This window comes from Echiichthys vipera, assembly GCF_963691815.1.
Source record: "Echiichthys vipera genome assembly, chromosome: 5".
In the NCBI taxonomy this organism is placed as follows: Eukaryota; Metazoa; Chordata; class Actinopteri; order Perciformes; family Trachinidae; genus Echiichthys; species Echiichthys vipera.
Window position 1 is genome coordinate 6,059,658 of NC_139830.1, and position 16,293 is coordinate 6,075,950.

The 16,293-nt window shown below is 43.2% G+C and overlaps 2 protein-coding genes across 2 annotated transcripts in view; both read right to left on the reverse strand.

Annotated features, from left to right (window-relative positions):
- The window catches only part of LOC310947466 (calsyntenin-2-like), a gene marked incomplete at its 5' end in the record, with an annotated part of 259,328 nt that extends 258,065 nt beyond the window's left edge, over positions 1 to 1,263 (reverse strand). Inside the window, one exon of the mRNA XM_083914254.1 lies at positions 1,200 to 1,263. Within this exon, the coding sequence (XP_083770380.1) occupies positions 1,200 to 1,263 (64 nt within the window). The remainder of the gene's footprint in view (positions 1 to 1,199) is intronic.
- Positions 1,264 to 11,828: 10,565 nt separating this feature from the next.
- On the reverse strand, positions 11,829 to 12,689 carry LOC310947372 (lysophosphatidic acid receptor 6-like; the record flags this gene model as incomplete). The annotated part of the gene is made up of 1 exon (XM_083914162.1): positions 11,829 to 12,689. The coding sequence occupies one exon, from the start codon at positions 12,687 to 12,689 to the stop codon at positions 11,829 to 11,831; it is 861 nt and encodes a 286-aa protein (XP_083770288.1).
- Positions 12,690 to 16,293: the final 3,604 nt, after the last annotated feature.

Sequence of the window (16,293 nt, forward strand, 5' to 3'; positions counted from 1 at the left end):
ACCTACGACAGATGTCAAGCTCACTGGAGAATTGAGCAGTCCTGCAGTGGGGGTGCTGGTGGACCTAAAAATAGCTGAGCGGTGAAGCAAAGCAGCAAACAGTACGGTCACACATTCATGACATCTGGATGAGATTATTATAAAGGCCTGTATGTGGCTATGGGGGTTGTGGGATTTGAATGAGCTAATTGCAGCTGTGACTTAAATTTCCCTTTGATAAATCTCTAACATGTACTTCATTTGCATATGCATATAATGCACGTAATTACAGAGGGCTTGATCAAAGTTTGGGCACATTCACAAAAAGTGCTGCTGCTGCTAACAGCTACGAACCTGATAACATCCAAACACTCCCAAAGAAGATAAGTGTGGTTTCTGTGGTGGTACCCGTAGAGGAAGTCTGCGTTCACAGTCAACGCAACAGAACAAAATGATCATGCTAACAATTTTTATTTTTTTTTTCTGTGGTAGTGATTTACTCAGGTTTTCAAATCTGGACTTCTCTCTCCAGAAGACAGCAGTGTGAATTCTGAAAAATGAGATAATAATGGACCACATGTGCACTTATAGGCCTAACACCACTATTTCAATCATATTCTGCCCATTTTAAATACGTTGAAAGGCTTCGGATGAATCCAAATGCCACTTCCTTGCAGGTTCTCACAGAACACTTACTCAAAGAAAGGACTTCAGATTATTTCCCCCACTTTCCCTCTACCGACCAGAAAGATCTCACAGCAACTAACAATGTAACAGAATGTTTCTCCTCCATCCAGCTGCTAAAAAAAATGAATAATGCTGCAACAAAGAAGAAGAAATCACTACACCGCAACAAAACTGCAAGTCAAAATGATAGTGATGCCACATGAGATTAACACCAAAAAATATGCTACAATAAAGGTCAAAGTGAGCCCAGTACTGAGCACCGCAGAAACACTCTGAATCTACCCTGTGTGGATGCCAGGGAAGATAAAACAAATAGCATCACGTGCCATTAGGGGCTGTACAGTTAGGCTTTACTCATTATTTCGTGCCCAGTGTGCACAAGTCCAGACACTGCAGAAAAAGCATCAAACACAGCAATAGTGTATGCGCCCAAGCATTCAGATGGACATTTCTCTGCATCCACACACACACACAGCCTCATAAAGCCGTAGCGCACCACACAGAGCAGGCAAGTTGCCCTTCACCCACCGTACCTTTGATGTGCGCGGCGCTCAACCCCAGAGCCACTACAGCCAACACGCCGGCTATTCTCAGCATCTTCTCGGTGGAGATTGAGCTCGGGAAAGGAGAGTGGCTACGGCGACTTCTCCTCCTCTTCTTTCTCTTTTCTTCTCTCTCTCTCTCTCTTTCTCTCTCAGTGTCTTCTCCTGTCCGCCCTCTCCCTCGTATTCAACGCCTCGGGTTCTCTCCTCTCTCTGCAGGCTGGAGTGTGGAAACAGTTCACTGATATGCGGGACAAGACAGCCAGCATGGAGTGAAAGAAGAGGGGACACGGGGTGCCCAGAACGCACCGTGACGCGCGCGTCGCACCGCCGGTTCTGTGGACAGGACGAGGCAGCGAATGAAGTGGTTTTTCTGGCTGAGACGGGACTGGAGAGCAGCGCACCCCGGGACCAGACCGTGCCACGTCACAGGGAAGAGCGAGATGGATTCAGGCGCTCGCCACCTCCACCTCCTTTCTCTCTCTCTCTCTCACTCTCTCTCCCTCCACCTCTATCTCTCTCCCATCCTCCTCCCTCCTCTCTCCTCCTCCCATCTCCTACATCTCTGGAATATCCCAGCTCACAGCGAGCCCGCCACGCTGAGGAGGGATCCGTAATGGAAACAATTGAAAATCACTGACCATCTTGCTTTAATTGACCCCAAGAATGAGAAATCATTACTGGTGTACTGTATTTACAATAAAACAAACTCATTTAGTGCAGGAATGCTTCATAAAAACTCTGTTTGTGTTAAAACGCCACTATTGACTCAGTGAAGAACACTCACTGAAGGGGGACTCACTATAATATGAGTTAAAATGCCATACAATTAAGACAAGGCAGCTTTATTTATTGGGCACATTAAAAACAAACTCAATGTGCCTTACATGTTGTAAAAAATAAAAAAGAGCATATGCAAGGCAGTGGTATAATAATACATAGACACGTGATGAATTCTGAAGTATTGTTCTTGCAAAATATGATGAATACTGTCTCCCTATAATATGATCCTTATAAGAGAGTTTAATTGTTACGCAGGCTTCAACAGAAATACAAATTATCAGCCAAATGTAGGCCAACCTTGGGTCAAGTCTACACATGCTATTTTTACGTTTTTATACTTTTACATCCACCTTGTATTTTTTTCGTTCCCCCCAAAATATATATTCTCGATTTCTTTTCACTGCTTACTGACAGTGATGTTTCTGCATTTCAGTTCGTCCCGAGGACTATGAGTTTAAATTTCTAGGAAAAGATAGACTGGCAGACTTCAATACAACTGGAACGCAAACCATTGACCCCATTATTTTCCTTATTGCAGAGAAAACATTCAAAACCGCTGCTTAAATGTCAAATATTCTTATTTCATTCTAAAAAAAATATGCAAAATGAAAAATCTCTGAGTGACACGGCTCATTTTGCCAGGGATATTGTTACCATCTTTCATTTTTCGAGTTTGTCTAAGGTGTGTGTGGGAGTGTGTTGGCATGCGTGCAAGTGTATGCATGTGGGGGGTTTGTCGTTGTTGTTGGTGCCGGGCAGTAGGATTAATAATAACTTTTTCAATTTTTCTGAGTAGCCTATCTCAAAGGGAACTTTTCTCTTGGACTATCTCCATTGGTTAAGGATTATTCTGGGAGGCAGAGAAAATATTGCCAGCATTATCTAGAGGGAGAGAAAAAAATAATAATACAAACAGATAACAATGCACAGATTTGAATCCATCCAGTGATGGAATTAAATTTGGTCTTCTTTTCACTGGGAAAGGACCTAAGTGGTTTATAGCTGACAAAAAGGCTTCCCTGGGCTTGTGTATGAAAAGGTGATAGAGAAACTAAAGCAGCGGTTCTCAAACTGAGGTGCCGGGCTCAGGGGGGGGTCCACGGGTTGCTGCTGCAGAGCGTGTGTATGGACGCAAAGCATGTGTGGACTCTGTTGTGGTGGCACAACAAAGCCCTTTAGCCCAGGTGTTGATTAAAATCCTAGAGGAAACACTGACCTGAAATATATTGTGGGTTTAGCCGGCCAATGGGGAGCATACGTTCCCCAGGTCCTATGTTCCCACGGGTCCTATGTTCCCTGCTTTGTGTGACTGGGAAACATAGGACGCTTTTTAAAAAGAAAAGGTCCGATGGTCCCCGCTTTTCCACAATCAGTGAGGAATTAACCGGCAAATAGGTCTATGTAGACCTTAACACTACCCCCTAACTCTGGCCCTAACCCAGACCCTAACCTTAACCCCTAACCGTAACAAGGAGGCATAGGCTTATGCGACCAGAGAACATAGGACCTGGGGAACATAGGGATGACCCGGCTAACGTTAGCCGATGTTAGCTTGCTCGCTAACGTGGCCAAATTGTTAACTAGCTGAAAAAACTGTCTTGAGTGGATAACATCCGCTAATGTCATCCAGATTCATGGGGTAAATGTAGCTTGCTTGCCATTTACAAATTAGCAGCTAACATTATGAAGCAACCAACGCCAGATCCACACCGCATAGCAAGTTACAGCTAGCTGGTTAACGTTATCTTGCTTGCTAACGCTAGTTCACGGAAACCCAAGATGGCTGTGGCTCATCTTTGCCATTGCTAGCTTTGTGGTGCTGGCTGATGGAGTGATTTGCAAACAATCCAGCCTTGTGGTAAATGTGATTGTAATTCAGCATCGTACCGATATGATGCCGGTTAATTATGTTCAGTCTCACGGCTTGTGTGCGAGCGTGTGGGCGCGAGCAATAGGATGCTGACTGCAGCTCACTAATGGCCACTGGTGTCGTTGATTAACTTTTAAATGGCTCCTGAGCAGAGAAGGATGTCTCTCTCGCTCTGTGTGTGTGTGTTGTAATCCGAGCTCCTCTGTTGTTCTTTTTGATGGCCGCTGTGGCCACACATGCATGTCAGCTAATGTGGGGAGCAATCCACTATACCAGTAGCAGCGGTTTTGTCTTATAGCTTTAATGGTCGAGGAGAATAATTGTGTTTACCTCTGCTCTGACACTGCTATTGTGTTTGACATGTATGGAAATGTATGATGTTTGTGGTAAAACCATGTGGGCTGGACACCTTTTGGTGCATGACACGCTAAGAAATAAATGACTTACATGTTATGTATGTATTTATTGAAAACATAGACCCTTTTAAAAATAAATTTCCCTGTATAAAATGCTGCTTCTTAAGTGTAACCAACATTTAAAGACATGCTGGCTGATATATTCCTCACGGTTTTACAGCACCACCACAGATCTTCTCCATATTACAGCCATTAATCAAACAAAAACAAACATATGGTAACACAGAAAAATTGGGCCCAAAATAACTAATCTTAATCTTGCAAGATGCATCATCTGGAGCCTCACAAGTTTAACACCACTTTCTATATCAGGCGCCTATAGCTGCATCAGACAAACATATTTTAAATTTTTCATCAAGGCCATTTTCCAAATTAGAACCTGCTGCGAAGGTTTTCAATGCCTTTTCATTATTGACACATAGGCTACCATATCCACCACCCTGGGAATCGCAAGATATAATAATAATAATAATAATAATTATAATAATAAGGGGGGCGGCAGTAGCTCAGTCCATAGGTGACTTGGCTGGGAACCGGAGGGTCGCCGATTCGAGTCCCTGCGTGGACCATGAATGGAGCGTGGACTGGTGGCTGGAGAGGTGCCAGTTCATCTCCTGGGCACTGCCGAGGTGCTGTTGAGCAAGGCACCGAACCCCCAACTGCTCGGGGCGCCGGTCACCGGCAGCCCCTTCGCTCTAACATCTCTCCATTAATTGCATGTATATAGGTCCTGTCTGTGCATGTGTGTGTATTTCGGGCCTGTGTGTGTGTAACATGATTAATAACAATAGAGTGAAACAAACAAATGTCCCCGTTGCGGGACTAATAAAGGAATTCTTCTTCTTCTTCTAATAATAATGATAATAATAATATCACATTGTGTCCGTCTGGGAAAGAAAAAAGTTTTATCTTATACTGTTTGTAGGCAATTTAACCTGGCTGAGTAGTTTGGTGTGCAGTTCTATTTGTCTCCTGTAAGTATTTCACCTTTGAGGGATATCAGCGACATAAATTACCAGCAGCCAGGCGGCTTAATGATGATGGAAACAATAAGAAGAAGATGAGGGTATTAGCTCCAAACTGATGGCGTGATAAATATATAATGTGCTGTGGGAGCTGTTGAGTCTGCCCCATTCCAGAGCATTTAAAGCACCAGCGAGGATTTCAAATGTCACCTAATGCTTTGTGTGCTCACGAAACATCATCAGAGATCCCTAAAAAAACTCCTGCAGCGCCGAAATGACCTCATCTTCGCGCAGAAAGTTTGATTGTAAATCCACCGCACTGTAATGAAGGCGCTGCGATAGTTTTGTGTCATATCGATTTTTTGTTCTGATAAGGCAGAATCTCAAGGCTGACTTGGGCTCGTTCCAAATCCATTTATGACACACTGCTGCTGCTGCGGTGCTAATGAGTCGCCTTCAGTGCACCTGGGTGACATTTCACGTAGCTGAGCATATATTAAGCTTGTGCCACTAAGCAGACTTGCAGCCAGTACTAACCTAATCTATGTGTCAGGCACTTTGCAGAGATTTACGAGTTATAGATAATGCAGCAGAATCATACTCAACAACTGATAACACAAGTAGCCTTTATATGCCCCGCTAAGCTTGTTTTCAGACACAATTTGATTGCCCCTGCAGTCCTTTCACAAAACAGCAATCCCTAACAAAGATCATGCCCTTGCATATACTGGACAGTTGAAATACAGGAGCATGGTATACATAGAAGTCTATTTCCACAGTTCTCTTTCAGCAGGGAATACACACCCAGAAACGCTGTTGCACTGACAGCAAAGCAGGCCCCGGTGGAGATCCCTCTGTGCACAGCAAGTGTGACAGATAGAAAAGCACACTCATGCATCTTAATTTGATCATTTACCGAACACATGGAGAGAACGGAGAAGCCATCTTCTTCATTGCTGAAACCAATGGTCTAGTGTGCCATTACCTCGTGTATAACCGTAGAGAGAAGTGCGTGCTCTATATGTGCATTTTTTTTCTTATACTCTTCCCCACACAGTAATGTTCAAACCTTCAAGTGCACCTTGGGTTTACATTTACATTAACATCAAATGTTTTTCTCTCCAAGGAATACATTTAAACTTGAGATTGCAGAGCAGGTCAAAGCCAGATGGCCCCCTGCTGTTGTTCCTGTCATTCTCCTGCCTGTCCAATCGCATCTCCTGGGCAGGAGACAGCTCCTCAGCCTCACTGTCCATCTCATGTCAATAAGCAATCAACCATGGTCATTCCTCCTCCTCTTCTCTGAACCGAGAGGTCGTCTTGTGTCAACTAATCACCCGACCATGTTTCTATTTGTCCCATCGTTCATCTCGTATTTTCACACCCTCCCTGCTCACAGTGCCTCTGTCCTGTCCTCGGCTCTATGCAGGGCCTAATCACTCTACTGTCTACTAAATTCAGACCTCTCTATCCACCCTGGCTCTCCAGTTAGAGTGTGTGTGTGTCTCTCTCAGAGTGCAGTGCCTCAGCACACTCCTACCGACAGCTGGCCGAGGCTGGAGGAGGGAGGGAGGGAGGGATGAGAGGAGGCAGTGAAAGGCAAAGAGATAGACCATCATCCCCCCGGTGTTTCCCCCCCGGCTCTTTCTGAGGAAGTGTCGTGGCGCGGCTTTGATGCCGCCTACATCATGCAGAGGTCTGAAGCTGCGAGAGTGCAGTCTGGCTCCATTCTGCCTCGCCTCACTAGCAGGAACAGGGCCAGGAGTTGTCATCTGCTTAAAACCTCACATCGCTCTATCCCATTACAGAAACCTATAAAAGTAAATATTCGTTCTGCTTCAGAAAATGGAAATTCACAATCAAAGTTTTTTTGTCTTTTTTTTTTTAAACTGATATAGCTTGACTATCTCTCTTTTACATTGAAACATTAAAGAGGACCATAACAGTGGTTTTGCAGTTTTAGCCTGTTTATTTCAAGGCACTAATGTTATATTATAGCTAAACAGTCTGCATCAGATGCATGTTAGAAATCTCATCTCATCTCATCTTCAACCGCGTATCCAGGGTCGGGTCGTGGGGGCAGCAGCTCTAGCAGGGGACCCCAAACTTCCCTTTCCCGGGCCACATTAACCAGCTCTAACTGGGGGATCCCGAGGTGTTAGAAATGTATATGTATAATAGTAACTAGAGACCATCTTGCTTTTGGGTCACACCAACCACCACCACATCGCCATGGTGCCAGGGGTATAAAGTGGTGGGGCAATGACCCCTTCCCTACTTTATACCCCCTTTCTTCCACCACCCTTACTAGAACCACACCCATCTTCTTAACGTCAGCCTTCATTTTGATCTTGACTACCCACATGTGAAGTTGTGTGACTGTATATTGCACAGCTGCAATGCTATGTGACACAAACCTGTCCACACAGACAGACAGATCCACGGACAGATCGGTCTCTGGTCTCTGATGTGTTTGGGGAGCGAGTTCCAGAGGGAGGAGGGCAGCTATAGAGAAGCATCGGTCGCCCCAGATCCAGTGCTTGTTTAAAACTTTAAAGTCTTCCAGGATGTTAATAAATGCTGTTGTAATATGTTGGAAAAGGCTCATCTGAGTCATCCGGGCGGTCCTGTGTCTAGAAAAAGGCTGAACCCAATTCACATGTTGTATTTTTGATTAAAAATGGTTTCCTCTTCGTTCCTTTTGCTTTTTAGATAAAAGGCAATTTTGGATTCAGCCTTGTATTGATTATTTATATCGTTTTATTATGTATTTTAACTGCGCCCTAATGTCACGTCGAAAAAAGAAAATTAATTAGTTTCCGCCTGCACATCCATCTATTCAAATGATCTCTGCGTTCTCTCAGATGCTGGAGGATTGTTAGGCCTCGGTGTCTCCTCTGTCCATTCAGTGGCTCAGCATTTGTTTTTCTCTTCCCTTTTTTTACCTTTGCTGTGCTGTTTTTAGCTCTTTGTGCTGCGTGACTCTCCACAGTCACCAAAGCCGCTGCTGTCTTTGAATAGCAGTCCTCCTCTGGTCCAAGGCAGACTTGGCTGCAGCTCAACAGGCTTGTTTGTGGGTCTTAGCAGTGATTCCTGCAGACCTGAATGTACCTGTTTAGGCCTCATTTTGTTCTGTACTTATGTGTCTGAAAGGAGGAAAGAGAGCCATTTCCTGGTTTGACTTGGGGGGGGGGGGGGGGGGGGAAATCAGCCTTAGCCACATAGACACATTCATACCCTCCAGTCCCTCCAGGCCTGGGATATCACTTGCCCTTGATACACAAATACAAGGTACTACAGAGACAGACAAACCTAAACATACGTATCCTGAAAAGTTGCACGTAGAGAGTTTGATTCTAAAGATATTGGTATATGAGACTAGAGGACAAACATGCCCATTTTGATTACACCAGACAGTTTGGGGCAAAAAACATGCAGTCACGCATAACAAATGTGTTATTTATAACTATAATGGTGTATTAAAATGTCTGCGTACTGGGGTCCATACACAGTGTTGAATGTCATAAACTGGGTGACTGGAAAGCTGATACTCCTGTATACACCTCACTGTATAAAATGACCTGTTGTGACCTGTAGGATAATCACAGCCTCATGAAACTTTACAGCAACAAAACAAGAGACCTGGAACATTCAGATGATGGACGGTTTTCCAAGGTGTGTCGACAAGAAGGGGTTTCGGAGCAGTTCAGCAACACAATCCAATCCCCCCAAAAGGCAATTCTTGCATATGTTTTGAATCCCAAATCATAGCATGAATATTTCTATGGTGTTGGAAGAATTTTTTAAACATTTCTTTTTTGATTTAAACTAATGGCATCAACCCAAACATTTCTCCAAACGTATGAGACATAACTGCATGTGAATGGCCATCGTATACTTCCATTATAATGTTCTAAGCCCTTATACCCTCTAACCCTTCAACATTTGACTCGACACTTAAACAAACCTCAATGTTTATATCTAGAAGAATTTGAAACACAGTGCTGAGCTGCATCTCAAATATATGTACTATTTCACATGTGGCCCCAGACAATTGAAATGGTCTAAAACCCCACTGAATTTTCCCATTGAAATCAAGCCAAATTGAACCAGGTACAAAACAATCTGCTTCACGGTGAATTAAAGGCCGTTATACACATGGGTTGTTTGGAGTTGGGGTGAAATAGCAGCTCAAATTAATTTGACTTCATGGCCTCAGCAGAGCAAGGGCGAGACCGAGCAAACATAGGCTGCAGCACTGCTGTGTTTTATTGATAAAAATCAACACAGAGGTGAGGATGTATGAAGTTCTTCTTCTTTCCAGCCTCTCAGCATTCAACCTCCTCCCGTAGAGGTCATACGCAGAGGTCACATTAAACATATATGGAGCTGCTGGAGGGGGAAAAAACTGCCTCCACACTGGTCTCCAATTTGTGCAGGGTTATGATGAAGGGAGATCTGGCCAGTAGCAGCCCTACACATGACCTGACTCTGTGTAGAGGGCACAGCCTTTAACATAGACATACAGAGAGATATTTTTATTTGCTGGAGCGCAGGCATATTAACAGACCGCAAAACACGGGGGCACTGGGTGAAATGTGAACCAAGCATCAAATTCGTTCCAGGAAGAACGTGTGTGGTTTCTGTGGCCGGGTTGTGTCACATGAGTGGCCTAGTTAAACAAGAAAGAGAAGGTCGTGTGCGAGGGCAGAGTTCTGTCATGTTGTGAAGTTAAGTTTCCATTAAGTGGAGGGTTTTCCTGATGAGTCAACAGCAGATCCCCAGAATCTAGGTCCAGACATCACATCTGGGGTGCTTTGACTTGATCTTCAACCTATTTGGATCAGTTGCCTACAGCCGTACAGATGAGACACGAAACAGCACCACATGATGTTAAAAGCAATCAAAGCAAACGCTTAAATGGTTGAATGATAAGTATGTCTGATTGCTAAATTGAAACTTTATGATAAGCATTTTGAGTGCCACTTACTAAAGCATAGAGGAGTTTATGATATTTCAAAAAAACAATGCCAAGAGCAATAAAATGAAAATAGAGTAACGTAGTCTTTGTCCTTCATTCCAAATTACAGCTAGCTTGCATCAAATGTCTTGCTCTTTAAACTCATCATACAGCAATTGTGCCGAATCAGCTCATCTCTGTAGCATTATATTTTTGTAATTAATAAAAAATATTCTAGGTTTATATTTGTAGAACGTCATTTTGGCTTGAAATAATGAGGTGAATGAATGATCTGGTGGTGTTCACTGAACTGGTGAAAATTAAAAAGATCATCCTGTGGCTCCATTATCATTAGTGGCACTATGGAGCAACGCTTTAAGTGGTTGTATGTGCACGAGGATGCGTCTGAACCTCCATGTGCACATGGGTGATGCGTTTCACCTTGATTTAATACTGTTCTGCTGGGTTGGTGCTGTCAGTGCTCCAACAAATGTAGTGATGCACCAGGAAAAACAAACATCATTTTTTGATTGTTTACAAGACAACCTGACTTGGTACCTTTAAATATTTAAAGCAACACTGCTAGCAGACTTCCCAGCATGCATGCTTTGAGGATTTAAACTCTCCAGAGACCCTTTGTTTTTTGTAATTTAAAAAAAACTGACATGATAAAAGATTTTTAAAGACATGATTGTGATCGCTTCCTCTAAGAGTAATGGGAACATTTCTAAACAACAGGTGCAAACACAGCTGTAAGATATTTGTGTCAGTGACAAACTGATGGAATATTTGTGAATTGTTTAAATATATATGTACATTCAATTAATTGATCATATTATTAAGTTCAGTGCCCTGCGATAGACTGGCCAGAGTGGACCCCGCCTCACGGCCAATGTCAGCTGGGATCGGCTCCAGCCCCCCGCAACCCCGACAGGGACAATCGATTGAAGATGAATGAATGAATAAATGCAACTAATTGATTTTACATGTTAACGACATATGAGCCGACTAATTATTCAAGTTTGATTCAGATAACGCACAATTTTTTAAGAAAGCAGGGAAAGTTTTTTTGTGTGTAAGATGCATCACATCTGCACAAATATGATAAAAGTAAAAGTGTTTTCTAGTTATGTTTAGGCTGATATGACTTTGAATTGAGACAGCTTCCATCGGTTGTTGTGTGTTCACGTCTCCATTAAAGCTCAAGTAGCAAACCTGCCATCGGTGACACAGATCCAGTAGGCCAAGTTTTATTTATAGGCATGGCAGCGATTGTGTATTCAATACAAGATGCCTGGGGATCCAATTTTGTTATGACTTCTGCAACTCAGGTATGAACTGAGAAAAAAAAAGAAAAAAGAAGTGTTTTCACATGCATAGCTTTCGCTGTTCACTGAAACACATCTGCCATACATGGAGCAGGGGGGAAAACAACCGCTTAAAGTTGCACTGTGAATGTTACCTAAATCTCTATCTCAGTTTCAGGTCATCAAGTTCTCTAAGTTTGAGTTATTGACTACGATTAATGATCAATAAGGATTTTTTTTATAAAAATATTCAGTTTTTCCTCTTATGACCTTCATGTCACGCTTCCACACACAGACACAACACACATATAATGTCCATTTAGTCCCTGTATGTTGTTAATGCCACACTCACGTCCTCTTTTTTCTTCCAGAAACCATCAAAAGAAAAGTAATACAGCAGAGGATCAAAACAGCAGTTCACACTAGCGAGACACACAAGCGGTGTGAGTGCAGGCCTCCAGCTCTTAACGAGAACAATCAATGACACAGGCACGAAAAATATGGTGAACATCATCAGGTTCATGGCAAAAATCAGCATGACGTTCACCTTGTTGTTGACCCTCGCAGAGTCATTCAGATGTCGGCCTAGAGTCCAAGACACCAGAGCAGTGGACACAATGTTGACCACGAGCATGGTGAGCACTAACGCGGGCTGAAAATAAGGCAGCGCTGTTTTCTGCATGTGCCGAAATTCAAAACAGGTGGATTCATTGTAGCCATTTAAAAATTGGGACAACCGCACGCTCTCTGGGATGTTCACAATTAACACAAACAGCCAAACGAGCGCAGCAGCTTTCAAGGCGTTAGAAGTTGTTCGAAGATGGCGTGACCTCAGGGGGTAAACCACTGCCAGCAGCCGGTCCACGCTGATGAAGGTGATGAAGATGGAGCTGGAGCGAATGTTGTTGCGAAACAGCATTGTGAAACAGATGCACGGCAGATTGCCGAGAGGCCAGGTGCCTGTGGCGTAAAAGTAGACCCTCATGGGCAAGGAGATGACGAGCAGCAGGTCAGAGATGGCCAGGTTGACCATGAAGACGGCACTGGGGGATTTGAGGCTGTGGCGGTGTAACAGAATCCACAGACACACAGCATTGAGAGGCAGACCCAGCGTTATTACAGATCCAAACACCAGCGCGTACGTTGTGTTCCTCATATCCAGCTCCGTTCCGTTGGACATGGTTTGCTTCTCTGAGAAATGCACAGGTGCCGGCGACACGAACGTTACTGCGACAGAAACAGCGCAACAACCCCGTCTCCTCGCTAATCAGATCTATCAAGCTAAGTGTGAACAAAGGTTGCTACATGTGGAAGTGGCTGAGTGTTGAAACAGGAAACATGTTCAACAGTTGATAAGTACCGTGATGCTTGAGTTTAAGTGAAACAGAGATTGTGTGGGAGGCTGGAAAAAAAAAACACTTCTTGTAAGATTTTTTTTTTATTTCAGAAAACCACAACCATGTGCGCATCACTGTAGACCTATTCATAACCCACATTATCAAAGGCACTGTAGAAAGTGGAACAATGCATCTCCATTATTCCGTTCCGGGGGAGGAAAGTTGTTCTGCAAACCCATTTTTTGTCTTAAAAAAATATTTTATACAGTTCCCACGATTAGGTAATTAGATTGAATCAGCCTTTATCTATGTTCAGCAACTAAAAACAAATACATAATAGTAATATCACACACTTTGGGGTCACCCTTTGAGTTCAGTAGAACTAGTCACTGTTCGTTTGCCACAGTACGCTTTGGCAGTCAATGACATTCTGTTTATCCACAGTGTGACTGTTTTCAGAAAGGTATGAAACCTGTAATTTAGCGTAACGGCCACAATGTGCTCAAATTAAAATAGAACATGGGAAAAGACGTATGTTGAATGAAACTGCTTGGCCCGCTGACTGCAGCTAAACCTAAAATCCGCTAAAAGTAGAATTGTTATGTTACAGTTGCCAAAATGCCAAACTGATTCGGTCGAGTCAGCGTTAATTGCCAGTCACCAAACTTAATGTTAGCTCCCGAATAGGACAGGATTTAGCTGCTGAAGATGAGACATTGGTGATATAGCCGAATCAAAGAGTCGGCTCTTTTGGGGGAACCTAAATTAAGAATTTCAGCGTCTCATTTCAGTGGCCCAGGAAGTTCAATCAATATTTGTGAACATGAGATACACTCTCAAAGCCAGAAACCTGGGGATGTCATCAAGTATAAATTCTAGAGCTGCGATTCTCTTTTTGACATATTGTCCAATTTATAATTATTGACATCACAAATTTGAGTTTTAGCACTCTCGTTTTTAGGTTTGGAAGAGCATCTGGGGGAAGACCCTCAGACGACCGACAATTATGTATGTTTGCAAGTTTACTCCCCGCTTTTTAAAACATAACCAGGCGCCCTTACATATTTTGATTCATTCTGTTCAAGAATCTCAGTCTTATTTGTGTAAATCGTAGCATGCAGGTCTATTAACACACCATCTGCACTTCATTCATAGATATCTTCTGTTGAATGCAATCAGATCTGGCAATCATGCTCATAAAACCCTATGTACACTAATGACTGGCTGAGCAGGAAAAAAAAAAAAAACTACAATTATGTAATTTGTTGCCTTTGACATGTACCATAAGGCATTTAGCCACAAGTGCACGGTGTTATATGACTAATGCAGGCTGGTTTCTTGGGTGCTAATGTTATACAAACCTCAGTGTTATACACAAACTATGAATGAATAACTTCAATGGATATAAAATGCAAAGTGCATCCTACATTTACTTCCTTCAGATATCTGAATAAGTTAAATTGAGTGCCCTTAAACACACTTAACACAAGCAATTAGAAAACACAAGGTCTCATAGATGACGGTGACTGTGAAGATGCACTCTGTATTCAGAGAGAAATCTGTGAAGAGGAAGTCTTATTTATCGCGCTATCAAAAAGGACTTTATTCCATTAGTATACAGCAGGTGATACGCAAGAAGAGAATAAGGCTACAGCCACACTTTGCAGCTCGGTGAGGCTGCATCCTGTTTAGAGCCAAGTGCTAAAGTTGGCATACTGACATGCTTGCAATGGCAAGAAGAAGAAGAATTCCTTTATTAGTCCCGCGAATGGGACTTTTTCACTCTATTATTTTTTTCATTTTACAAACACACAGGCCCGAAATACACACACATGCTCAGACAGGACCTATATACATGCAACCAATGGAGAGATGTTAGAGCCAGTGACCGGCGCCCCGAGCAGTTGGGGGTTCCTTGCTCAACAGCACCTCGGCATTGCCCAAGAGATGAACTGGCACCTCTCCAGCCACCAGTCCACACTTGAACCAGCAACCCTCCGGTTCCCAGCCCAGTCACCTATGGACTGAGCTACTACCGCCCCAAATGGTAACATGCTGATGTTTAGCGTGTTCATTATCTTAGATTAGCGTGTTAGCAATGTTTGTTAGTTGGAAGTTAACACAATGCAAAGTCTATAGCTGAGGCTGATGGGAATGTCATTGCTTGGTTTATGACCAAATACCTGCAAAAGTATTGGAGAAAAAAAAATCAAAGTTTTCCCCAGATGATGCTGATGGATGGATCTTTTCCATCACATAGTTTTTGGAGATATTGTACTGACAAACCAACTGACAGTGATTTCTATAGAAGATGGCATCACCTCGACATGCCATCATGATTTGTTGGGTTATATTCATGACAGATTATTTTGTCATGAATCAATCCCCTCAGACCTGTCTCACTTGCGCTCAGATGATGGAACTTTACTGTCTCTGCCATTTTCCAACCACACCAATTTGTTTCAGGTCTTCACGCCTATCCCAGTCCCAGCTGACACCTGCTCATTACTGCTACACGAAGCCGACCCTGTCCCTCAGCCTGTACACAGGGCATAGATGCTTTTCTTGCCATTGACCAGGCAGAAGCGGAGCGTCGCTCATCGGGAGATCAGCGGTTCGATCCCCAACTCCTCCATTCTCTTGAAATGTCCTTGGGCAAGACGCTGAACCCCATTTGCTCTTGAAAGCTATGTGATGTGTGTCGGAATGATTAGATTAGATCCTGATGAGCAGATGACACCTTGCATGTCAACTTCTTCCAAGTGTGTGTGTGTGTGTGTGTGTGTGTGTGTGTGTGTGTGTGTACTATATAAGTACAAGTCATTTTACCATTTGTCAGACTGTCTATTGTGCCACTGTAGCATTTCTGCAAAATGCCTGTTCGAAGTTTCTGCTTGTGAGTTCTGCTTTTAAACGAACATCACGCACACCACAAGAAAGCATGACATTTTATCAGTCTTCAAGCGAGAGAGGATAAAAGTGCACGAGCAAAAAGGAAGGCAACTGCAAAACGTCCTGTGGTATCTGCTCATCTGCCACGTTATCATTAGAGAATGACATTTACAAGATTCCAGCCCGACTCACACAGGTTGTGCGTTGAACTAGGAAGGATGTCACCTGACCAAAACCTTGCTAGTGTAGCCAAGCTGACATGTAATGCTGTCAGCGAAAAAAGGAAGGGAGGGGACTCAAGAAGACCCTGCAGAACTGAAAGTGTTTGGAGAAAATAAGTGTTTGTGGTAGTGAATGCGCATAAACACAATGTATGGCTCAATTAAAACACTGGTAAGAATGTCGTGTCTCTTACTCAGCAAACACAGTTAAGTCTACACGTATACTCGTAAGGAAGCTTTGTAAATTTTTACTGAAATGTCGGAACGTAACATGTTTAGCAAACTGCTGTGGTGCCACAATTGTAAGTGCAATATTGCTTGCAGCTAGTGCTTT